Source organism: Canis lupus, chromosome 4 (assembly GCF_048164855.1).
Source record: "Canis lupus baileyi chromosome 4, mCanLup2.hap1, whole genome shotgun sequence".
Lineage (NCBI taxonomy): Eukaryota > Metazoa > Chordata > Mammalia > Carnivora > Canidae > Canis > Canis lupus.
Window position 1 is genome coordinate 44,327,384 of NC_132841.1, and position 26,149 is coordinate 44,353,532.

Sequence of the window (26,149 nt, forward strand, 5' to 3'; positions counted from 1 at the left end):
AGTCTAAGTATATTGATGCCAAAAGACAACAACACACACAAAGAAGACAGAAGGATAAGAAATAAGGAACAATGGATCTACAAAACAACCAGAAAACAATTAACACAATGGCAATAGTGTTTACTTGTTGATAATTATTTTAAAAGTAAATGATTAAAATCTCCAATCAAAATACAAAGAGTGGCAGAAAGGATTAAAAGACAAGATCCAACAATATCTTACCTATGAGACTTGCGTTAGCCTCAAAGACAGAGAGTGAAGGGATGGAAAAAAAAGACATTTCAGGTAAATGGTACCAATAACTACAACAACAACAAAAGGCAGGGTAGCTATACTTATAATAGACAAAAGAGACTTTAAAAATGATTAAAAGAAACAAGGAAAGTCATTATATAAAGGGGTCAATACATCAATAAGAGAAAAACAATTGTAAATATTTATGTGTCCAACATTGGAGCACCTAAATATATAAAATGAAAACTAACAGAGCTAAAAGGAGAAATGAACAGTAATACAATAATAGTTGGGGACTTTAATACCCCATTCTCAACAATGGATAGATCATCCAGACAGAGAATCGATAAGGAAATAGCTGATTTGAACAATGCTATGATCAAATGGACCTAATAGATATATACAGAACCTTCTATCCAACAACAGCAGCATATAGATTCTTCTGAGACACACACAAAACATTTTCTAGGATTGACCATATATGGGGCCACAAAACAAGTCTTAGAAAAATCAAGAAGATTAAAACTATACCAAGTGTCATCTAGGACCACAGTGGCATGAAACTAGAAATCAGTAACAAGGGAAAAACTGGAAAATTCACAAAAACGGAAATTAAGCAAATGATTGAACAATAAATTAAAGGGGAAAAAAGATTTCTTGAGACAAATGAATATAGAAATACAACATACCAGAACTTATGGGATGCAGCAAAAGCAGTTCTAAGTGGGAAGTTTACAGCAATAAATGCCTACATTAAAAAGTAAAAAGAACCCAATAACCAATGTAACTCTATGGCTTAATGAACTAGAAAGTAAAGAACCAAGCCCAACGTTAGCAGGTGAAATCATAAGGATTAGAACAAAAATTAATGAAATAGAGAACAGAAAAACAATGGGAAAGATTAGCCAAATTAAGAGTTGGTTCTTTGAAAAGATAAACAAAATTGACAAAATCTTAGCTAGACTAACCAAGAAAAAAAAAAGAAAAGATCCAAATCAACAGATTTAAAAATGAAAAACGGAGACATTACAACTGATAACACAGAAATACAAAGGATCAGAAAAGGCTACTATAAGCAATTATTCACAGACAAACTGGACAACCTAGAAGAGATGGAAAAATTCTTAGAAAACCTGAATAAACAAATTACCAGTAGGGAGATTGAACTAGTAATAAAAAATCTCCCAATGAAGAAAAGCCCAGAACCAGATGGCTTCATTGGTGAAGTTTATTAAACATTTAAAAAAGAATTAACATCACTTTCTCAAACCCTTTCAAAAAATCCCAACTGTAGGTCCCGTTTGGGAACCTGACAGTAGCCTGGAGTGGCCCCTCATCTTCTCACCCAGGCAAGGGGACTAAGAATACATTTTATGAGGCTGATATTGTCTGATACCCAAACCAGAAAATAAACTACTAGAAAAGAAAACTACAGGCCAATATCCCTAATAAGTATAGATGCAAAACTTTCACCAAAATATAAGCAAACTGAATGTAGCAGTACATTTAAAGGATCATTCACTATGATCAAGTGGGATTTATCCCTGGGATGCAAGGATGGTTCACATACATAAACCAATTAATGTGTCACATTACATTAATAAAAGGAAACAAAATCATACCATCCAATAGACAGAAAAAAAGCATTTGACAAAAGTCATCTTCCATTCATGATAAAAACTCTTAACAAACTAGGCAAAGAAGAAACATACCTCAACATAATAAAGGCCACGTATGACGAGCCTAAAGCTAACATCATAGTCAGTGGTGAAAGGCTGAAAACTTTTCTCCTAAGATCAGGAACAAAACAAGGGTACTCACTCTCATTACGCCTATTGGACAAAGTATTAGAAGTACTAGTAAGAACAATTAGTCAAGAAAAAGAAATAAAAGGGCATTGGAATTGGAAAGGAAGAAGCAAAATTGTCTCTATTGCAGATCTTTTATATAGCAAAAATCTTAAAACATTCAATCAGAAAACTTAGATCTAATCAATGAATTCCATAAAGTTGCAGGATACAAAATTAACACACAAAAATCAGTAGTATTTCTATACACTAAAAACAAATTTTTGGAAAAAGAAAGAAACTAATGCCATTTACAATAGCATCCAAAACAATAGAAATTGTTTTCAATTGTTGGCATCCAAAACAATAGAAAATATGTAGGAATAAATTTAACAAAGGAGGAGAAAGATTTCTAATCTGAAAACTACAGGACACTGATGAAAGAAATCAAAGAAGACACAAATAAATAGAAAGATATCCTGTGCTTATGATTGGAAAAATTAATGTTGTTAAAACATCAGTATTACCAAAAGTCATCTATAGATTCAATGCAATTTTTATCAAAATTCCAATGGCATTTTGTTCCACAAAAGACCTCAAGTAGAAAAACAAATACTAAGAGGGAACAAAGCAGGAGATATACTTCTTGATTGCAAGCTCTACTATAAAACTATAATCATCAAAACAGTATGGTCCTGGAATAAAAGAAGAGACATAGGCCAATAGAAAGAATTGAGAGTCCTGAAACAAACCCAAGCATATATGGTTCAGCTAATATTTGGCAAAGGAGCAAAGGGTATTTACTGGAAAAAGATGGTTTCTTCAATAAACAGAGCTGGGAAAACTGGATATTCACATGTAAAATAATAAAACTGGACCCCTCTCTTACCCCACTCACAAAAATTAACTCAAATAGATTAAAGACTTAAATGTAAGACCTGAAACTATGAAAGCCCTAGATAAAAAAAAAAAAAAAAAAAAGGAACAAAGCTCCTTAACATGGATCTTGCTAATGATTCTTTGGGATATGATTGATACCTAAAGCAAAAGCAACAAAATAAAAAATAAACAAGTCAGACTACATCAAACAAAAATGCAACAAAAATGCTGTTTTCTCCACAGCAACAAGCCCATGAACACAGTGAAAGACAACCCTCAGAATAAGTAAAACTATTAGTAAACCACACGTATCTGATAAGGGGGTAATATCCAACACATATAAGGAAGTAATACTATTCAGTAGCAAAAACAAACAAAAACAAAAGCAAATAGCCCAATTTAAAAATGGGAAAAGGATTTGAAAAGGCGTTCCTTCAAAAAAGATAAACGAAAGGCCAATGGGTACATGAAAATATGCTCACATCACTAGCACTTAAGGGAAATGAAAATGGGGCAGCCCCGGTGGCACAGTGGTTTAGCGCCGCCTGCAGCCCGAGGTGTGATCCTGGAGACCCCGGATCGAGTCCCGCATCAGGCTCCCTGCATGGAGCCTGCTTCTCCCTCTGCCTGTGACTCTGCCTCTCTCTCTCTCTATGAATAAATAAATAAAATCTTAAAAAAAAAAAGGGGGAAATGAAAATTAAAACCACAATGAGATATCACTTCAGGCCTGGTAGAATGGCCATCATTAAAAGACAAGAGATAACACATGCTGGCATGGATGTGGAGAAAAGGGAACACTTGTGCACTGTTGTTGGGATTATAAATTGGTATAACCACTAAGGAGAACAGTATAAGGATCCTCAAAAAATAGACTCACCATGAATCAGCAGTTCCACTTCTGGGAATATACCCAAAGTAAACAAATCCACTAACACACTCAAAAAGGTATCTGCGCCCCCTTACTCATAGGAGCATTGTTTATAGTAGCCAAGACATGGAAATGGTCTAAATGTTTACTGATGGGTGAATGAATAAAGAAGTTATGGTATATATATATTATTCAGCCATAAAAATGAGGAAATCCTATTTGTGACAAAATGGATGGAACTCAGAGACACTATGCTAAGTGAAATTTCAGACAGAGAAAGACAAAACTGTGGGACTTCACCTACACGTGGAGTATTTATTTATTTATTTATTTATCTATTTATTTATTTATTTACTTATTTATGAGAGATATGCAGAGAGAAGCAGAGACATAGGCAGAGGGAGAAGCAGGCTCCCTGCGGGGAGCCTGATGTGGGGCTTGATCCCAGGACCCCGGGATCATGATCTGAGCCAAAAACAGATGCTCAAGCGCTGAGCCACCCAGGTACCCCCTACATGTGGAATCTAAAGAAAAACAACACCACCACACCAAACTCATGGAAAAAGATGTGTGGTCACCAAGGTGGTTGGAGGACGATTGGAGGAAGATGGTCAAAAGGGACAAATGTTCGGTTTAAGATAAGTCCTGTGGCTCTAATGTGCACCATGATGACTGTAGCTAGCACTGCTGTATGACATAAAGGACAATAGTGAAGAAAGTAAAATCCTAAGAGTTCTCATAATAAGGAGAAAAAATTTTGTTTTCTTTTATCTTTCTTTTCTTGTGAAAGATATCTATATGAGATGATGAATGGTAGCTGAACCTACATGGTAATCATTTCATAATCTGTACAAATCAAACCACCCTGCTGTATGCCTTAAATTTATACAGTGATATGTCAATTATTTCTCAATAAAACTAAAAAAAATTCCATATGGATTAAAGATCTAAGTAGAAAAAAAGCTACAAAAGCATTAGAAAAAATACAGAAGACTAATTTTATTCTCTTGGGAGGAAAATATGTGAGGAAGACAAATCCTAGAGATCGAGAAGGAAAAGAAGATCGAGTTTGATTACATAAGATTTACATCTGCTATACTACAAAGAATGTCCTAAACAAAATTAAGGGATGAACAACACCAGGAAGAAATATTTCAAACACATTTTACAGAATAAAGTTTGATATCCTAAAGACACAAAGAGCTCTTAGAAATCAATAAAAAGTGACTAATGAATGGAAACCTGGGCAAAGAACATAGAAATGTAAACTGCCAAAAAAAAAAAAATGGTATGAGAAGACACATAGCTTCACTGGCAATTAATTAAGTACAGATAAAAAATGAGGAGAAATAGACGGCTTATTAGATGCGGGGAGGGGGGGTGGGTGGACAAAACCATTCAAAAGACTGATAACCACCAATCATGTTGTGGCTGAAGGGAAGTGGGCTCTGTCAAACGCTGCTGGTGGGGGCAGAAATACAAACTGGCTCTGAGGGGCTGGGGATAATCTGTCACCATCTGGATAGTTCCATGGCTCACTGCCCAACAGAGAAGCCTGTTGACCTCCCTGCCTCAGTTTTACCTCCCTACCAAATGGGCAGGGCGATATATGGCTTATCACGTAGGAAGAGTGAAGAGGCTGGAAGTAGAAGTAAAGAACCATTACAAAAGTACAAATGTCAAGATCACCAGCCATTCTGGTCACGATGGTCACCTCTGACCCAAACAGCAACCCCCACTTTCTGCCTAGAACATTCAGACACTACTAGTTGGTCTCAGTGGGGGCAAGATCTATCAAGACCCCAGTGAGGAGAAGGAGAGAGCAGAGGGTGCTTCTGACAGAAAGGGCCAGAGTCTTTGGCTCAGAGGGCCAAAGTTCAAGTGCACCAACTTCCTCATTCCTGTTCTGTCAAATGGCACATTAATAAGCAAGGAAGTGATTCAGGGGAGAATTTCCAGAAGGACAAAAAACTCATCAGGTGTGTCAGATCTCTGACATTCAGGAGCCATGTGGGGAAAGATGCACACGCTGACTTAAGCACGAAAGTATGGATGCTTTAATTAATCCGGGGTGAATTTAATTGCTTTAGTTAAGTGGAAATCGGGTTAAAAATGATGCAGAGCATGCTGGGGTGTGTTAAAAACATGACATATGAGTTGGATGAATCGATAAATTAAAAGTGCACAGATGTTTTAATTAAACCCAGGGAAGTTAACGAAGATCGCAAGAGACTTTTAAGCCTATGATTAATTCAATTCATTTAAAATACCTGTAGAGATATGGGGATGCCTCCATTTTGAGAGTTATAAAAGTTCTCAATCGGTAAGTGCTTAAGCTGTTCTTAAAAACGTCTAAGTTTGTGTGTGTGTGTGTGTGTCTGTGACTGAACAACATTAATTACATAATGAATATTTAGATTCTTCATAGTACACAGTAAACCTTTCTGCAGCTCAAGTCCAGAAACGAAGTAGCTCTTCACCTACTGCAGTTCAAGCAATGAGATGAGTCTGCAAGTTATTGGTGTCTTGTTGCCTACAAGCACGGAAGCATCCAGAAGACCTAGAGGGCCTATTTATTTACTGCTGTCTCCCCAGCTGGTAGAGCAGTGCCAGGTAGAGTGTAGGCTTAGGAATTAGTCTGAATTTCCCTTCATTTTTACTCACTGTATGATTATGGATGCTATTTTCAGCCTTGATTTCCTTATCTTTAAAATGGGACAGGAATTCAGGAATACTTATGTCATTGTTTTTAAGATGACAAAATGAGATAATGTCTAGAATGTGCCATGTACAGTGCCTGGCACATAGTAAGAAATCTATAGATGGATTTAATTATCATTTTTATTAGGAGAATAATGACTCATCCATTACAAAGGGACAGGTAAGGGGAAAGCACCCTCTTTCACCTCATCCATCCCAGCCAACTTCCTCTCCAAACACTGGTTTATTTACCAACACGGGAGGTTTTCCTAAAACCCCCCTACTTCCCCTACCCTGTGCATCACATCAATAGCAAGCTTCCCCCAGGGTTAGGCATTCTGCTTCCTAAGGCTGCTGGCAACTTACTGAGAGTCACTTAAAAAGGGGGGAAAAAGAACAAACCCTTTTTAGTCTCCAAAACAATCTGACTTGGAGGAGGGCTGACTGATTTAAGCCCTGACAAGTGATTTGTTTGGTAATAGAGCAGGCATGGGAAATGTGAACAGCTAGTTTTGGAGGCTGCAGGCACGGACTCACAAGAGGCCACTAAATGATGCTACTTCCATCCACGGGAGGCGGGCCTCCTCCATGCCTGCTGGGCAAGCCGGGCTGGGGGTGAACGTGACGTTACTCCTTCTGGTCACAGCTCTCTTCGGGGAGTCTCAGGAGAGCTCAAGGGCAACATTATCTCAACTCAGCCCTGAATGGCACAAGAGTCTTCTGGGGATCCTGTTAGAATTCAGATTCTGATTCAGAAGGGCTGGAATCAGAAGATGATTGCGATTCATGGGACCTGAGGGTTTGGATATTTAACAAGCTCCCCAGGCTGAAGCTGGTACCCCAGACTACTGACTGCATCAGAAACTCTGGGGTGGGGGTGGGGGGCAGCCCTGGTGGCGCAGCGGTTTAGCGCCACCTGCAGCCGGGGGTGTGGTCCTGGAGACCCGGGATCAAGTCCCACATCAAGCTTGTTGCATGGAGCCTGCTTCTCCCTCTGCCTGTGTCTCTGCGTCTCTCTCTCTCTCTCTCTCTCTCTCTCTCTCTCTGTGCCTCTATGAATAAATAAATAAAATCTTTGAAGAAAAAAAAAAGAGAAACTCTGGGGGGAGCTCAGCAAGCTGTGTGTTAACAGGTTTCTTTCTTTTTTTTTTTTTAAGATTTTGTTTATTTATTCATAGAGACACAGAGACAGAGGCAGAGACCCAAGCAGAGGGATAAGCAGGCTCCATGCAGAGAGCCTGACGTGGGACTCGATCCAGGGTCTCCAGGATCACGCCCTGGGCTGCAGGCGGCGCTAAACCGCTGTGCCACTGGGGCTGCGCTGTTAACAGATTTCTGATGAATGTGGTGCTCAGGTCATACCTGGGCAAATGCCTTAATTTCTCTGAGCCTCAGTTTCCTTAACTGTGAAATGGGGATGATAATGATGTGTGTGGTAAAGATAAAATGAGATAATCATATAAAACCCTTGGCATAGTGCCTCAGTCACTTTCTTGAAAGCGTTTTCCAAGTGCATCTGCTTTAAGCCCCTTGTCCTGGGCCCTTGGTGCTAAGGAATTCCTGCAATATTTTCCTAGGTCAGGGGTGGGAGGATGGAAAGCTGGAATTGAACCATCAAACTGCAGTGCCCTGTGGAATGGCTCCTGCAGGCTGCCGCCATGGCCCCTGGCCCTTCTGCATTAATGGGGATTGTTGGGGAAGCTGGGGGAGCAGAGGGAGACAGGTGTGCAAGACAGAGGGTCTGAAGGACAAATGTACAGGGTGCATCTGTGCTTGCTCCTGGGAGGACAGGTGTGGCCTGAGACATTCTCTGAGACAGCTGAAAAAGGAGGGGGTGGTGCTTCTGTGCCAAGAAAGTTTTGAGGAACGTAGGTGTTTCTGGGGCCGTGGGGAGGAGCCCTCCATCAGCAGGGAGGGGATAAGGGGCTTGTCATGCTTTTCCTGAGTGCAGAAGTCCACAGGGAGCAACTAATGGGGAGGTGGGAAGGCAGGTGATGAGGCAGTGCCCAGCTTGGAGAGTCAGACAGCCTGACCTACCCATGCAGGCTTGGAGAATTGTCACTGCCATGCACTTGGGGGAATCTTCCTGCCAAGCCTTTCTCCTGTGTGGCCATTAGGTCTATAAGCCTCAGAGTCAGCCAGACATGGCCTCAAAATCTGGCCTTGCTATGTGACCTTGGGCAAGTAGCTTACTTTCCTTAAGCTTCTGTTTCTCCTGTAAAAGAAGGATAGTAACATTGATTTCAAAGACTCATGAAGACAAATGTTAGCTACTACTTATGGAGCAGCTGATCACATGCCAAGCATGGTTCTACACACTTGACATGAGTTTACTTTTTAGTCCTCACAGAGATGCAACAGGTAATATTACTATTGGCAGATGAGAAAACCAAGGCTCATGGAGGTTAAGTAATTTTTAAAAATGGGTACAGCTAACTGGAAGAGCATGGATTCGATCCTAGCAAATGTAAAATCTTGCTTTCATTCTTAACCATTGTGCTTTGATGAGATAATACAGGTAAAATGTGGGATCAGTGTCAACACTTTTTCTTTTCTCATTCTTCCTCTTTTCCTTCTCTTCCTCCTTCCCTTCATTTAAATTTGTGCCTCAAAGGTGGCTGATTCATCACCACATGATTAATTCGGCAAATTAGAATCTTGTTCTCCAGCACTCATTCGGTTCCTGCACGTTTTCTGGCAATGTTTTAACTTTTAAGAGCCCCCAATTCATGACTGAACGTTTAGTGACCACACACTACTTCCTGGATACCAAAGTAAGTGTGAGGAGGTATAATAAAGAGGACTGCTAGAAACTTGTGATCCAGCAGGAGAAACTGATGTAATCACCCAGCTAGAATGTGGCACAGCACGAAGGAAGAGTTACTGCCAAGATGTTGCCAAGCCCTGTGTGACTGCAGGGTCCTGTCTAGGGGTGTTTCAGGGAGGTGGGGGACCTGTGAACAGCAGTTTCATAGGAAAGGTTGGGATTGATGAAAACATTCCAGATGAAGAAGCAGCCTGAGCAAAGAGGGAGTAGCAAGGCTATGATGCTATATGAATGACAAGTGGCCAGAACCTATGGTGTATGGGCTTTAATAGGAGGTAATTGTGCAAAAACAGCTTAAATCATGAAAGACCTTGAATGTCATTCTAAGAATGTTCTTTATTCTCCAAATATGGTCCCTGAGAATCTGCATCAGAGCCCCCTGGGAGGCTTGTTAAAAATGCACATGCTTGAGGCACACCCCTGTCCTATGGATTCAGAATTGGCTGGCGTGGGGGATGAGCCTAGGAATATACATTTGTAACAATTTCCCCACCTAAATGTCTGGGAGCCATTGTGGGAGGCAGCTGGGAGTCCCTGAAGGGGTTTAAAAAGAGGAATGCACGCTCCCCAGAGCTCCGGAGAACGCTGCAGGTTGTGAATAAGGAGGATGCCAGCAGAGAGAGGCAGGTGGCCATATGCACATGGCAGTGAGTATGAAGGGAGAGGAGAAGCTGAGCAGAGCCATGGTGGAAGTTGATGAAACAGGAGTTGACAAATGATGTGATGAGGGAGGTGATGGAATGTCTCTGGTAACTGGGAGGAGAGTGGTTTAGAGCGGCAGGCTCCAAAGTCAGTCGGACCTTGTTTTGAATGCAGGCTCAGCCACTTCCTACTCAGTAAACTCTAGCTTCCTCTCCTATAAAGAGTCCTTGGGTCCACACCCAAATCCTAGTGTGCAACCAGCACACAAACTGCTAGCAAAGCACATCTTCCTTACACCTCACATCGCCCAAGGTGAATTTCACGGTCTAGTATTAAGAGCCTGGGCCAGCCTGCCTGCTTTGAATCTCAGCAATACCGCTTCTGAGCTGAGTGATCTTTAGCAAGTTACCTGTGCTTCATTTTCCTCATCTGTTAAAGGGGATGGTAGTCATATGTCAAATGGCTCTCGATGGTTAAATGAGATAATTTGCAGTTGCTTAGTACAGTGGTTTGTGCAGAGGAGGACCTCAATAAATGCCAGCAGCAATGAGGATGAGAATGAGTTTGACTTTAGTGTTAGAACCCCAGGAGAGACCGGGTAGTGGGGACATTTGTCAGTTAACAGGAGAAAATGGCAAGATCCCTATTTTCTTTTTTTTTCAGGCCTCCACAGAAGCTGGGTAGGAGCTGCAACCAACCCCTAGAGAGAAGACTTTATGTTCCCATGGTTGTGGCATTTCTGGGCCTCCCCTGACAGCTGTTCAGCAGCAGGAGTTGTCATTTCTAATAGCTATTAAATACGCATTACCTAACAAGTAAGGCTCTGGTGTTTTAAGTTTCTGCTGCAGGTTTGGGGCCTCACGCTCAGAACCAAATAAGCCATCTGAGGAGCCAGTGTCAAAACAGACGAATCACCAGCCTTGGATGTCTTCTGAAATGCAAGGCTGCTTTATAAACAACCCAAGGAAGCATCTTAAGTCAATGAAAGACCTTCAAACAAAAGTAAATAAAAGAAAAAAAAGGAATGATAATTAAAAAGCATCTAGCCCACAACAAATAGCACTCAGGTGATGAGAGGGACATGTGAAGGGGATAGTAATAAGAAAAACTGGAGACTAAATAATAATTTGAAATAATAAGCACAATTACAGCTGGACAGGGAAGGCACCTGATGAAGAATGGGACAGAGTACTGGGAAAGAAATGCCATTTGTGCTCGAGCTCTGAATCCGAACACAGTGCTTATTACACTGCATGATTCATGAAATTCTATGCTGAAAGACACTTTCAGTGTAGTTCCTTTACTAGATTCCTTCTCCATGGATTTTTCCTCCACATTTCCTGAGACTAATTGGCTATTTTTATAGATTCCATGCTTCATTTCTTCATAAATGTATCTTCTTAACAGTGTCTATACCATTCAAAGTCCACATCACAGCATTTACGACTTAACACGGACACTTCCCACTTGCCAATCACCGGCATCCATCCAGCAGACTGGAAGCTCTGAGAAGGCCGGGCCGTGGCACGCTTGCTCATCATCGTATTTCTGGCACTTAGCACAGTACCTGACTCCGAGCAGGCACGTAAGAACTTGTTGGATGCATGAGGAAGCTCATTCCCTCCACCGGCTTGGAACGATGTGTTAGAACCCTTACACATTCTTTGGATGTGAGGGTCAGTTCCATTTTGACTTCTGAGCCCCTCAGGACCCCAGCTCGGTGGGGGTGTGTGTGTGTGGAATGACTGCTCTGTAAATCCATGCGGATTGATCCCTCCATTCACAGCGAGGCTGTCTTCGGCTGCCTGATGCAGACTGGCGGGTGTATAAGAAGACAAGGAGCTGCTGTCCGCACCGCACATCCGAGGGCAGGGGAGGCGCGGTGTGAGGTCAAGAGAGTAAATCCGTATTTCTGTCACTTGGACACGTACCGGTTGCTTGGATGTGATGGGAAGCTCGTGTGCTAAACGTGGCAAATTTCTCCCCTGGCACGAGAGCCCGAGTGTGCCTGCTGCCTGCAGTAGTAGGAAGTGGCGGGACTGGAGGCATCCCGGGCACAGCGGTCAGGGAGGGAACAGAGGTGAATGCCAGTTGTGTTGAGGGAGGACTTGGGCCCTCCTAAGGCTTTTATCAAGGAAGAAGAGGGGCGCCTGGGTGGTTCTGATGGTCAAGCGTCTGCCTTCAGCTTGGGTCATGCTCCCAGGGTCCTGGGACTGAGTCCCGCATCGGGTTCCCTGCTCGGTGGCGACTCTGCTTCTCCTTCTCCAGCTCATGCTTTCTCTCCCACTTGCTCACTCTCTCTCTAATAAATAAAATCTTAAAAGAAAGGAAGTAGTGATCATGGGCCACAGCTGGGAGATGGCATGCGCCATTCTGGGTGGCAGGAGATTCAGGGCCAGTTGTCCTTCCTCTGCGCTTGTGAGCATGATTACCTCACTCTGTCTGCTCCACTTACTGTCTGCTAACACTCAGGAGCTCCTTGGGCTCAGAAGTTGTCTGTGAGTGGCAGTCTGTCACAGCCGATGAGAAACAGTACAGGGCCAATGGGGTAGCGCCTCACAGCATCTCTGCCGTAAGGTGTGGTGGTGGTGGTGGGAAGGTACACACACACACACACACACACACACACCCACATTCTAACTTGTTTTTTCTTATTAAAAAACAGAGGTGCTTCATTGGTATGATTCACTGAGGAGGGCACAGCATCTTACTTAAGAAAAGGACAACTTCAACCTAATCTCAAGGAAACATCAGACAAACCCACATTGAGGGACATCCTAAAAACCACTTGCCCAGTATTCTTCAAAATGGTCGAGGTCATGAAATGCACGGAAAAGACTGAGGACCCTTCACAAACTGGAGGGGACAAAGGCGACATGACAACTAAATACAATGTGGGATCTGGACTAGAAAAAAAAGGGCAAAATTACAAAAAAAATCTCTGAATTAGTCAATAGCATTGCTTCAGTGTTGATTTCCTGGTTTCAGTGATGGAACCAAGATAATTTAAAGTGTTGACAATAGGGACAGCTGGGTGGCTCAGTGGTTGAGGGTCTGCCTTCTTTTTTTTTTTGTTTTGTTTTGTTTTGAGGGTCTGCCTTCGGTTCAGGTCGTGATCCTGGAGTCCTGGGATCGAGGCCCACATTGGGCTTCCTGCATGGAGCCTGTTTCTGCCTCTGCCTGTGTCTCTGCCTCTCTCTGTGTCCCTCATGAATAAATACATAAAATCTTTAAAAAAATAAAAAAAATAAAGTGTTGACATTAGGTGAATCTGCATGGCAACTCTATGGACTATTTTTGCAACCTGTCTGCAAGTCTGAAAGGATTTAAAAAAAAAACAAACTTAAACCACTGTGTGGAGGGGCTGTTAAAATAGGATTTATTTCATATTGTTGATAAGAGAAAGGATAAGATGGTATGTTTTAAATACTTCATGCAATGCCTGGTGGGTGTTTAATACTTAGTAAATATTAGTAGTTATTTAAAAACAACCTAAAGCGAAGGCTTAACTCACAAGTAACTCAGGTGCTAATCATTACATTTACTCACTTGAAGCTCAAACCCTTAAATCTGTGTGCCTATTTTTACTGGTTTCTTACTTCATCACACAGGTGTAGATAGAGACTTTTGTTACTCTGAGCAGCCAATATTTAGAAAATGAGATATTCAAGGCTTGAGTCTCTCTAGAAGGCAGGCTAGTGCACATGGGCTCAGGCCCAGTTTAGGGATCTCTGATGTGAAAAAATGTGTAAGAAGCCGACTTGGCTTGAATGCTCATGACTAGGAAAATATTCCTCTCTTGATCGGGTCAAAGATGGCACATGCCACCAACACCTACTTATTGCAATTGATAAGTTTTCTCTTTTTAAATGTTGGATTTTGACATTATTCCCTTTAGAATAAATTTATCTACATGAACATAATGAGCTGACTTAAATATGTTAAGTACAGGTGGCCCTTGAATTTGGCAAAAATCTTCATGGTGGTACATGAAAGAGCAAAGTTCAGGAAATAAAGGCTTGGAATATTTCACAATATTGTTGTTGATGAAGGAGCTTAAACTGTGTCCATTTCAGAAATACTAAGGAATAAGTATCTTTAGGGCAAAAAGGCAGCTTGCTTTTCTAACACTCTGAAGCCAACTTTGCCAAGAATAAATAGGGAGACAAAGAGAAAACAATTTTATTCTTTAAATACTTCAATTTTGTCCACTGTGGGCATCAAGAGCTAAATTAAAATATACAACAAGTTCAAAGGCTGATTTCAGGAACAGCTCCTGAGTATGCAGGAGTAACTACTCTTAACAGCCGCTCAATATTTGTTTCGCAAGGATCAATTATATACCATGGCTAATGCACACTTGGAGTGTGTGCCCAGCCACAGTACAGGTGGTGAATGCAAAACACACACCGAGAGTCCTTTTAAGCAGCTAAATGCACACGCCATTACAGATCCATAATGCAGAATGGACGCCCATCTGCAAATGGATCTAGAGCGAGGAGTTCTTAAATGGCTGAGGTACTTAGGGCTGAAAGGCCAGTAACTGGATGTGCTGCCAGAGCACACATGGTTCTTAGGATTAATAATACATCGATGTGTGTCAGTGTTAATATACATTTACAGCTCACAGGCCATGCAGCGGACGGTTCAGCCCATTTGCAGCCACATACGAAAGGACCATTCTGTCCTTCCCCTCATTAATGCCTTTGCTCCTAGGAAAATTAGGTAACGCAAGAAAGGCCATTCAAATGATACTGAGGTTTTCCCTCTTTTATAGCATTCGCTAGGAACAGTGCTCAGCACAGAGATGCACAGTGTCATCCACCTTCCCCCATCACAATGCCTCAGAGCCTGACTGAACAAAGCACTCAAGGGTAGGAGCTCCAGGGAAAGGTGGTCTACTTGGCAAGGTGTCCTCATGCCATTCACTGGAGTGTGCAGAGGCTACAAGCACTCTTTTCCTTTTGTATCTGACAAGTTTATCAAAACGTTTGCATTATTTTATGATAGAGGATATATCTGTAGGTGGTATCGTTTAGGAATTAGTACCATTCACGTGCTACCAAATCCAGAACTTCATGCACAAGGACGTCCCATTCGCTCATCAGTCAGCACTCAGAAAGGTGGGGATCACCTGTCTTGGAAATACTGTGAATATCTGAAATACAGTTTTCCCCAGCAACTGTGGGGAGCACGGGAAAAAGGAACTATTTAGTATTTATAGGGTAGCTTTATTAATAATTCCCTCTCTTTCAGAGCAGGATGTCCTTTAAGGAAGAGCTTATAAAAATAATGAAAACATTAAATATATAAATAAATATAAAGTGATATACATAAGTAAAAACGGTGAGTATGAACCTTTTGAGGGATCATGACACATTCTGGTAAAAGCTTTGAGTGTGTTGACCTCATCCCATCCTCACAATGAAGGAACCCCCTACTTTTCCAGAGGAGGAAACAGAGACTCAGACATATCATCCTTTGCTCAAGGTCACACAGGCAGTCAAGTGGCAGAGCTGGGATTCCATGTGGGAATGCTTGGCTCCTCAGCAAGGGCCCTGAGCCTCTCCCTCACTGTTTCTCAGACTTGCGTGTGACCTATTGGTGGGTGGAGAAGCAGTGTAGTTGGTTTTCACTGGTGTTTAAAAAAGAAATAGAGTAGAATGGAAAAGAATCATGGAGTAAAGATAAATGTAGTTTTGTGACAGTTTAATTTTATAGTTGTATTTACCTAGAACTTACACACACGTGTGTGTGCATGTGTGTGCACACCATACCTTAAGAGTGTGAGAAGCCCTGCCCTCCACCAATGCGTGCCTCCAATAGAACAACTTGAAGGTTATATTCAAGGTCTCTTGCAAGCTAGGTATGCAGCCCCTAAGTCTCTGTTCTTGTGAGAGTCATTTTCTCTTATGTTACCTTTCCCCCAAGAATCCCAGGGCCCCAGAAATCCTGTGCAAAGGAGTGTAGATAAATTAATAATACGATTTAAAACCGATTCCACCAAGATAAATAGCTCTTCCTAGATTAAGAGTGTAGCTGGCCAGAATGAATGAAATTTACTAACCCTGAGATGCTTAATCTTCCATTACGTAGAATTTAATGATTATAAGAAAGGAGTGATGGTAATTCACTTTTGCTTTTACAGGAAATCCAACCATCTCATTTTTAGCAAATCTTTCTTCTCAGCACACCTCGGTGCCAGGGATAACCTCCCTGCTCCTATAGGTATATTGGCCAATTGTCATATATTAAAGCCTGCTCTTTGCTTAAGGGTTAGGCCTTCTAGCATGCATGGGCTTACAAGTTGTCCAGGTGGAATTTTGCGGGGAGGCTTCTTTGGTGCCCCGTTGCTCGCCCCCTCAAAGAAGCCCATGTTTTGTTTCCCAACCATAGCAGGGAAGTAGCAGCAAGTACCTTTAGCACAGTCTGCTCCTAGAAATCCTGGGAAGCAGTGACACAGCCCCGACACACATTCGCCATTCCCGTGGCAGTTACGTGGACAGTCTTGCACTGAATCTGAAAAAGAGAGAAATTCAGCGACTACCTTTTCCTCTGCCTGCTGATGAAGCAATTTCGTTATCAGTCACCCATGATTTTTGAAGACCAGTGGTAGAAACCTTCAGTGCCCAGAGGGGGCTGGTAAGGAGCTTGAGGGAGGGAAGGAAATAGGAAGTTAAGGGGACCAGAGCAACTTGGACACTGTGTGGAAGAAACCTCCGTTCCCTACTTGATGAACACCCAGGCAGGAATGCAGGGTTCATATTGCTACAATTTCTGCTTTTTCAAAGAAACTACTTGTTTGGATTTAAAATCTGAAATTTCCCATATCTGAATGTTAACAAGCTCAAAACATTACGAATGCTGGCCGTTCTCCACCAAACCCTCCAATATCAGACACTCAGTCTGAGATTTGGTCTGACATGTGGGATATCAGTCTTTAGCCCCAGGGTCCTGGGATCGAGTTCCACATCAGGCTCCCCATGGGAAGCCTGCTTCTCCCTCTGCCTATGTCTCTGCCTCTCTGTGTCTCTCATGAATAAATAAATAAAATCTTAAAAAAATAATTTCTTGGGCAGCCCGGGTGGCTCAGCAGCTTAGCGCTGCCTTCAGCCCAGGGTGTGGTCCTGGAGACCACGTCAGGCTCCCTGCATGGAATGAAGTCTGCTTCTCCCTCTGCCTGTGTCTATGCCTCTCTCTCTCTCTCTCTCTCTCTCTGTGTGTGTCTCTCATGAATAAATAAATTAAATCTTAGAAAAAAATAGTTTCTTGCTTTAAGGAAAGGAAAATCCAAATGTGTAAGACTGACCAATTGGGGCACTATTTTGGATGCATTAAGTAGCAGGTTTTAGGTTGTACAAAGGTCCCTCTTATGCTTACCTTTTTGTATATCTTGTTTTTCATGAAAATCAATTAGTTCCCATTTGTTCTAACCAGCATAGCCATTTTATTTCATGGTTTACCTTTCTATGTGTACTCTCAAGTCATAACTTCAAAGGGATCATTTAAGGACTTTTTTCATGTTGATTTGGGTCTATACAGACCCAGACATATTATTTTAAAATTATTATTTTTATCCTCATTTTTTGCCTTAAATTAAAATAAACAGATTTAGAATTTCAGGTTCCAAATGACTGAGATGATGAAAAGAAAAACACAAGCCACTCAGTCCAGGCTATGACCCTTACATAGCACTTGGGGAGTAGGGGGTCATTGACCTGGTGATGTTGCATGAAAGACTATAAAGTCGGATTGTTCCTAATGGAATAACCCAAGAGCAGTGACGTTTTTTTCCTTTAAACTGAATTTCCCATTTACTCCCACTCTGGACTGAAAAACCAAACCAACCATGCATATTGCTCTCTTTCTACAGTGTTTCCTTTCTCAACTCCCTTCTTCTAGAACCAAGTCGTAGTTGGTTTCTGTTATTTTGAGGAGAACTCAATAATGTTATTTGCTTTTTCAAAATCAAGTAAAAGAGTATAGGCTTCATCAAGCCAATTTCTTTCATGTTTATCAATTAACACTTCAGACTGAAATTCCTTGAGACTCGCTCTATAGGTGGGCTGAGAAACAGCCAAGTTGCTCCCCAATTTCCATCTATTCATCACACATTCATTCATTCAAGAAGTTTTAGGTTGAATCACAAAACAGCTGTTTGGGCAGATCAAAAATCAGCAATTTCACATGGTTTTGGAAGACATTTCCCTCTGTCTCCAATTCTCCACTCGTGTTTCTGAATGTCTTGTGAACTGAGGCACTGACTGCTTTAGCTCTGGACTCTCTTTTCAATGTTGTCTGCATAGTGAACCACCTTGGAAGACAGATATGGTGTCTGTCTCCAATGCAAAGGACAGAGTTACTTACTCTCCAGGATAATAAAGATAACATCTTCCTCTAGAGTAAAGAACAGGGCAGACTCACTGCACATTCTGAGACACTCAGGTGCAATAAATTCAGGATTTCTTTTCTGTAACGCAATCCATTGCATGTACAACTATCACCTGACCCTGTTCCTGTTGCCCTGTGGGAAAGGGACCTTGGTGGACTGGCACATTTACTAGTATCTGGATATTGAATTGCTCTGAGTAATAAAGGCCTTTGTCTTTGACCCAGGAGTGTCATGTCTTCTGATAATATCTATAAAATTGTGGCAGACTAACATGTTAGCTTACAATTAGGGTGAATTCTCAGAGTTGTCACAGTTCCTGAGGTATGGCTCACTTTCTTAACTAGAAACCTATTAAATGCAAGGCACTGTAGTAGGCATTGGTAAATACAAGGGTGAGTAGGACAGGCAAGGTGTCTGACCTCACAGAACTTTCACTGTCATAGATATTACAGGCTGATCTATCTATTATCTATCTATCTATCTATCTATCTATCTATCTATCTATCTATCATCATCATCTCAAGAAATAAAACACATAAAAGTTGTGATAAGAGCTCTGAAGAGAATGGGATATTTTGATAGGGAGTAACAGGAGGAAGCTACTCAGGAGGATGGCCAGGGAGGGCTTCTCCATCCTACGCAGGTGATATTTAAGGGTGAACTGGAACAGGCAAGCGAAGAGCTAAGAGAAGAATATTTCAGGCAGTGGGAATAGTTTACACAAAGGCCCTGTGGTGGAAAATAGCAGAACTGAATCCAGTGTGACTGGAAGGTAGCAAAAAGTAAGAATGTGACGTAAACTGAGTTTGGAGAGATCCGAGCAGGGGGTCAGATCATCCAGGGCCCTGTAGGTCATGTGGATGAGTTGGATTCTTTTCTGTGACCAATGGGAATAAATAGTTTTATTTATTATTTTTAAAGATTTTATTTATTTATTTGAGATAGAGCAAGGGAGAGAGAGAGAGAGAGAGAGCACAAGCAGGGCAGAGAGGCAGAGGGAGAGGAAGATGCAGGCTCCCTATTGAGCACGGGCTCCCTGCTGAGGCCCGATGTGAGGCTCCAGCCCTGGGATCATGACCTGAGCTGAAGGCAGACACTTAACTGACTGAGCCACCCTGGCGCCCTGGAACAAATAGTTTTAAACATAGAAATGGCATTGTCCAGCTTCCGTTTTAAGAAGTTATCCCTACAGTGAGGTAGAGATTGCTTCTTCCTAGACCAGCATCTAGATCTGGGGATGGTTTGGTGGACACTGACACTGCTGAGCTCAGAACTCCCTGTTCTCAAACCTAGTATCTTCAGAGATAAAGCAGCAGAGGTCAGGAGAGCTCTTTGCCCACCAAAGTCTCATGGAAAAGGACTGAGCTCTTTGCACAGGCTCTTTACTGGGCTGGAAGGCCTCTCTTTCCCTTTAGCTGATGTATTTATCCTTAAATGTCAGTTTAGAAAATATTTAGTGTTTGGCCATCTTCCTTCTCCACCTTCCCTCAATCAAGAAGGGTTTTGTACCCCTTTCTCTACATTCCTGTAATTCCCACAATTGCCTTTTCATGCGTCTGTCTTCTCATCAGGTTCCATGAGGAATAGACCAGAGCTGCGTCATTCACTCACATTGAGGTATTCTCAATGCTTGATACACAGCAGGCCCTTGGTAAACAGTTGTCAGAATGTGTGTGCAGGTATGGAGGAGGGTGGGAGAATCCAAAATAAGCAAAAACTGTAAGAAGGGTATTTTTCATTGCATTCGCTCAGCATTTCTACAGTTTTCAAGAGAAAGAACAACCACCTGGCATGGCTGAACTATAAAAGGAGTCCCCTCTCCCAGTCCCCCTTTTGCAACACTCGCTTATGTAGTGCGGTTGCAATATTATCAGCTTTCCTTTCTGTCACCCTGGTTGAAGTTTTCTTGAGGAAACAATGGCAAGTGCTGAGCGGAAGCCCACAAAATGGGGTTTTTACACAGGCGCATGAAATCTGCACCATGTTTCAAGTATGCCACTCTGTTGTCCCCTGAGATGAAACTCATTTCTGAAAGCAGGCTGCTTCTCTCCAAAACACATCAAAAGACTTCCCTGAGTCAAAGGTATATTTAGCGTGATCGCTGGTTGACACCCGTCTAACATTTTTCCTTCTGTTTCATATCACAGGGGCTTTCGGCGCTCCTGGCTGCTCTTGATGGAGAACGTTCTGATAATAGATATGTGGGGGAGAACCTCTGAACCAAATAAAACACTGTTCTTTTCCCTGCATTTCAGGCCAATTACTATCATTGCCCTATCAAGATGTCTCCCCAATTATTAGGCCGATTACCTTTGACTTTCTCTTTGAGCTACAGTCCAGACAAGAGAAATCCTCTGGGGAGAAATGTTATTCCCATTTCTGACAGGCGAATGAGGGTAATGGCCTGGGGGAAGGGCATCTCACTACCACAACGTCTGTGTCTATGGGGATGAAGGAGATATAGGGCAGAAACCATTATTAGATAATCCGGCCCTCAGAAAACTTGCTGTGCTGGGGGAAAGGCATTTATTTGGCCAGAATCCAAAGCAATCCAGTGGTTAAGAGCACAGTTCTCTGGAGAGTTTGGACGCTGACTCCACCTCTGATTACCACGTGTGACCTTGGGCAAGCTGTTTAACGCCCCTCAGTCTTGGCTTCTCAACTAGAAAATAGAATATTGGAAGTACCGATCTCACGCAACTACTCTCTGGGGTCCCTGGCCTAGTCGCGAGAGAGGGCCTAATCCAGAGGCTGGCACACTGTCACTGCTCTATAATGTGTGGTTGTTGTTGTTTATTATTAACTATTTCACGGAGTCACTGTAGATTCCAAAGAAGCCCACTGCTGCTTATGGCGTGAGCTCTTAGGTATGCGCTAAATCTTTTGGGCTTAATACAGACTGACAAAAAGGATGTCATTTCTCATCACGTTCTTAAACTAAAGATTACTTCTATTTTATTTTTTTAATTAAAAAATATTTTTTAAGATTTTATTTATTCATGGATGAGAGACACACAGAGAGAGGCAGAGACACAGGCAGAGGGAGAAACAGGCTCCTCACAGGGAACCCGATGTGGGACTCAATCCCAGGACCCCAGGATCATGCCCTGAGCCAAAGGCAGACGTTCAACTGCCGAGCCTCCCAGGCATTCCTAAAGATTGCTTTTAATCTCAACATCTTAAACTACTTTTTCCTTTTGTGAGCTGGTTTTTATCCGTTTTGCTTTTTCTCTCTCCATTGGTTCATAATCTGATTCTGAAAATTTTCTCTAACTGTGGAAGATGTTGTCCAGTGGCTTGCATGATACAAAGTTTATGACATTAGTTTAGAGCAGGGGTTGGCAAACTATTTCTGTAAAGGGACAGAAAGTAAATATTTAGATTTTTTCGGCCAAACTGTTGCTGTTGCAACTACTCAACTCTGTTGTTTTAGCTGCCATAGCCAGTATGTCAACAGATGAACATGGCTGTGCTCCAGAAAAACTTTATTTATAAAAAGATGCAGTGGGCCAGACTTAGCCCATGGGCTACAGTGTGCCAACCTCTGCTTTAGAGCATTTGGCTAGTCCTGATAGGACCAATTTTTTCTTAGCAGAGGGAACAAGGTTTAACTTTAACACCAGGGTCAACCAAATCCTGACTTTATACCATTTGGAAGTTGTGGCTACTGATAACAAACTGCCAACTGAATTTTAGGTTGGCTTATATAGATCTTTAGAGAATCAAGGAACCCCTCAGAGAAATCCATGAGGCCAATAAAGAAGTTCTGAAAATGCAGTCAATAGAAAAACAGCTGCACAAGATGTACTCCTAAAAACCCATCCGCTCTCATTTGTGATTACCAGCTCCGCTTCAGACATGTTCCATATGTAAAGTAATATCCTTCCTGTCAGGGACCTGGTCCTTTTCATAAATGAAACTGAGGCTCCAGGAATTAAGTGACTTTCCCAGTTAGGATGTGGGACAGAAAAGCCAGGGTTTAATCTTCTCTCACCAGATATCTCCTCATGACACTACTCCTACGGTGAACTTTGAGATCCAAAACTAAACTTTGTGGGGATGACACGCAGAAAGGCCTAGAAGCCCATGCCATTTCTATCACATTTACATCTTGGGATTCAGAGAGCCTAAGTTTCCTGAGCCTCAGTGTATTCTTCTGTGAAATGCATCTAACATTCTGCCCCAACTCATGGACCTTCTACCCAGGATCTGTTATCCTCATCAGGATAAAAACCTAATGACAACATAAATTTAATGAAAATATCTGTAGCTTATGTGATTGTTAAAATTCTCAAGATCTGCTTTAGAAAACTTGGTAAAATCCTCCCAAACTAATGTCCCTTTCAGGGGTTTGTATGCACATATAAGAGGAAATTTTGAATAAAATCATAGCTTCTTCCTTCACAGCTAATAGAAAACAGGGCTACAACACATCAAAAATGACAAGTGTTTAATTAAAGCACTTTGAGATTTACTAATTTGGGAACAAAGATTATGTGTTTATCCCCTTATGTCTCTATTCTTTTCTTGATTTATTTTTACGTGTTTTTTAAACTTTTGATTTTGAGCCTTCTTGGATTTTTAAGAGAAATTCCGAGCTGATGAGAATGATCTGTATTTATTGGCTCTAATGCATGTTTACAGATTTATATACTTTATGTTACTTAATTCTTATAATAGCTCTAACAGTGGGTATATTTAGGTTTATTTTACTGGGAGGAAACTGAAGCTTGCATAAGTCCAGTGATTTGCATAGGTTGTGTGGCCAGGACTTAAGCTAGTCGGTCTGGCCCAAGCTCTTTACAACTGGATCCTGTAAGCAGTCTTCTTATTTTAATCAGGGTGAGTTTTAGATGGAAGATACTATGAGGCCTAAATAAAGGATTCTGGTCTTGTTTCCAACACAGTAGAAACTACATTGGAAGAGGTGCCTTCTACGGAGAAACCCAGAACATTTCCATTCTTCCCTTGGTGGCATATCACCTCAGAGACCCCAAACCTACCTAAGACAACAGTGTTGAAGGAAACCATCTCTTTGTCTTTGCCATCATTGTAGAAGGCCAGATGCCACAGGCCCACATCCAGGTACTGTACAAACACAGCTTCATTCTGAACCAGGGTCTGTATGCTCCGGCGTTCCCTGGGTGACTCAACCACACTCCACTTCTCCTTCCCATCCAGACGCTCCATGAAGTCATACTAGGGAAAGAACAGAGAGAGTCCCACGTGTGAAAGAGGTTGCAGACCTGGTCCCATGACTAGCACCTTCCCCTCCCACCCCATTAGTTAACTGAAGAATACTTTTGCGCACATTTTACTATGAGCTCATCCAGTAAAAAAGAAGAGTCACTGAAGTTGTAATAGTAAGTCACCATTAATATGCTTATAATTATTGCTAATAGTTTTATTACTATAAGCACAGTCCCTTTTTTGCAGTTTGAAATCCCAAAAGCTTTAAAGTCCAAACTTTTATGTTTTTTCTTGTGTGTGTCTGAGAGTAAAATAAAGAAAGAGAGGGAGAAAGAGAAAGAGAGGGAGGGAAAGAGATTATTGTTCCAGTTCCCCATTGGGGTGTTATATAATTCCCAGTATATGTCAAGTATAACTTTGTTTGTAATTCCTGAAATTCTAGATTCTAAATATCATCTGGCTAGGCAAGAATTTCAGATAAAGAGTTACAGACCTATGTTACCAGCTACCATTTGTTATCATTTACCAGGGGAAGGTGGTATCGTAGATTAGTTAATAATGAGGTTTGTATCTACTATGTACACCTGAAACTTATATAACATTGTACGTCAACTATACTTTAATAAAAAAAAATGATGTTTGTGCAGCCAGACTGCCTGGGAGAGAATCTGGCACTTACTAGTTTTAACCTATCTGTGCCTCAATTTCCCCACTTTTAAAACTGAAAATAACAGTACCTATGTTACAGGTTGTTGTGAGGAATAAAATAATATTTAGAACAGTACCTGGTGCAGTGCAAACACAAAGTACATGTTAGCTAGCCATCATTATCATCACCATTACCATTCCATTCCATTTTTGCAAAAACTCTTAAGATAAATAATATTTGTATCTTATTTTACAGATAAGAAAACTGAGGCTTTACAGAGAAGACAAACAACTTGTCAAAAGTCACATAGCAACGAAGTGACCAGGCAAAAACTTAGACCTAGCTCTCTCAGATAAACCAGTAATTAAACATGAAACTCTATTTTGATGGAAATCAGGCTCATAACTGGAAGTTACCAATGAGTGACAGAGTGGCCAATAAAGGTTACCAAGATGAGGCTAGTGGAGGGAACAAATGTGGCCCAAGAGAGTCCTGTCCTAGAGAATGTCAAAATTCTCTGGTGGGCAAGTAGGGGCCACTGACGATCCAGAGCAGTGACTGATGCAATGAAAGGGATGTAATGAGGAATTCGTTTGCAGGTAGGATACCGCAGAGGGCAGAATGAACAGAACCAGGAAGACCAGTTAGGAAGTGACTGTAGAAACCCAAGCATGATGTGACAGGGGGGTCTTGATTAGGAGAAGTCAATGAGAAGAGGAGACAACTTTGGAGGAATGTTTTTAAGAAAGAAGGGACATTGCTTGACTATGGGCTGGACAGAGAAGATGAAGTAAAAGGCAGAGGATACCAATGTCTCTTACTTGTCGACAAGAAAATCGATAAGACCCCTGTAGAAATGGGCTAATCTTGTGAACTCTTTCAAAATCACTGCACAGAAAAGTCAGCTGCACTGTGACTTCCAGAGAACATTCAAAGCACAGGTCTTTAGCAGATAAAAACCACCACTGTGGGATTAAGCTCTCTCTCACCACTTCCCCTCCATAAAAAGGATTTTATAGGTTACAGACATTTACTATAACCTCTTTCATGAACTTCATAGAATTAAACTCCAGGAATCTATTAATGTGACTTCCCCGTCATCAGAATAGCCAGTTTTTCCCATCTGAAACATGATCATTGAAAACAAAGAGTCTGTAATCCGAAGTGCAAAGGCTTTACCATCAGACAAAGCTGGGTTTGAATTTTGACTGCCACTTGCTATTGTTTGAAGCTGGGTCAATCGATTTTTAGCCTCTTCCTGGTTTGCATACTAGGGAATAATAATACTTAACTTTTGGAGATGTTATAAGGATGACATGACATAATGCTTAGAGAGGTGCCTGGAAGGTAATAACCATGTTACTAAGTATCTCATGGCTATGAGTCACTTATTTGCAAATTATAATGCTCAGAGAAGTATAGGTTCCAGTTTTTCTATCTAAGGGTGGGAAATGGTCATTGCTTAGGAAATGGAAATTTCCCCATCTTTCAGAGAACGAGTATTTGTATTTAGCTTTCCTCTACCCCATATCCCATTGGTCATGGCTGTCTTTATGGGATAAAATTAATTATTTGAAGGGATACAACAAACCAATGCTGTTTTCAGAGACCTTTGTAACCAAAGCATTTGTTTCTTAGCAACCTTGTAAATGTCCAAATACCCAGACCCATGTCCACAAATTGCTGTCAGCTAGAGGAATGAGCATAACTTCCTTGGTGCTGAGGTGAGAAGAATATACTTCATTTGGGGTCCAGAAAATCACTCCCATGAGGAAAAGTTTGGGAAAGGTGATTACTTGTGTGGGGCCATTGCTCATTATTAATTTGGACATTAGTCATCTCTCGCTGAACTGGCTGGCTGGCTGGCTCAGAGCAGAAATGACTTAGGACCAGCGGTAGTGCTTACTGTCCAACCAATCAATGACTCTGGAAAAAGGTATTGTCAGAGGAGAGAGAAGACATCCATTGTGGCTGGCTC

The 26,149-nt window shown here is 41.6% G+C and overlaps 1 protein-coding gene across 8 annotated transcripts in view; it reads right to left on the bottom strand.

Annotated features, from left to right (window-relative positions):
- TENM2 (teneurin transmembrane protein 2) overlaps positions 1–26,149 on the bottom strand; it is a 1,505,907-nt gene that overhangs the window by 151,542 nt on the left and 1,328,216 nt on the right. For all 8 annotated transcript variants that reach the window (XM_072824231.1, XM_072824230.1, XM_072824229.1 and 5 more), the window contains 2 exons: positions 23,336–23,531; positions 16,358–16,459 (listed from right to left, as the gene is read on the bottom strand). In XM_072824231.1, the coding sequence (XP_072680332.1) occupies positions 16,358–16,459; positions 23,336–23,531 (298 nt within the window). The remainder of the gene's footprint in view (positions 1–16,357; positions 16,460–23,335; positions 23,532–26,149) is intronic.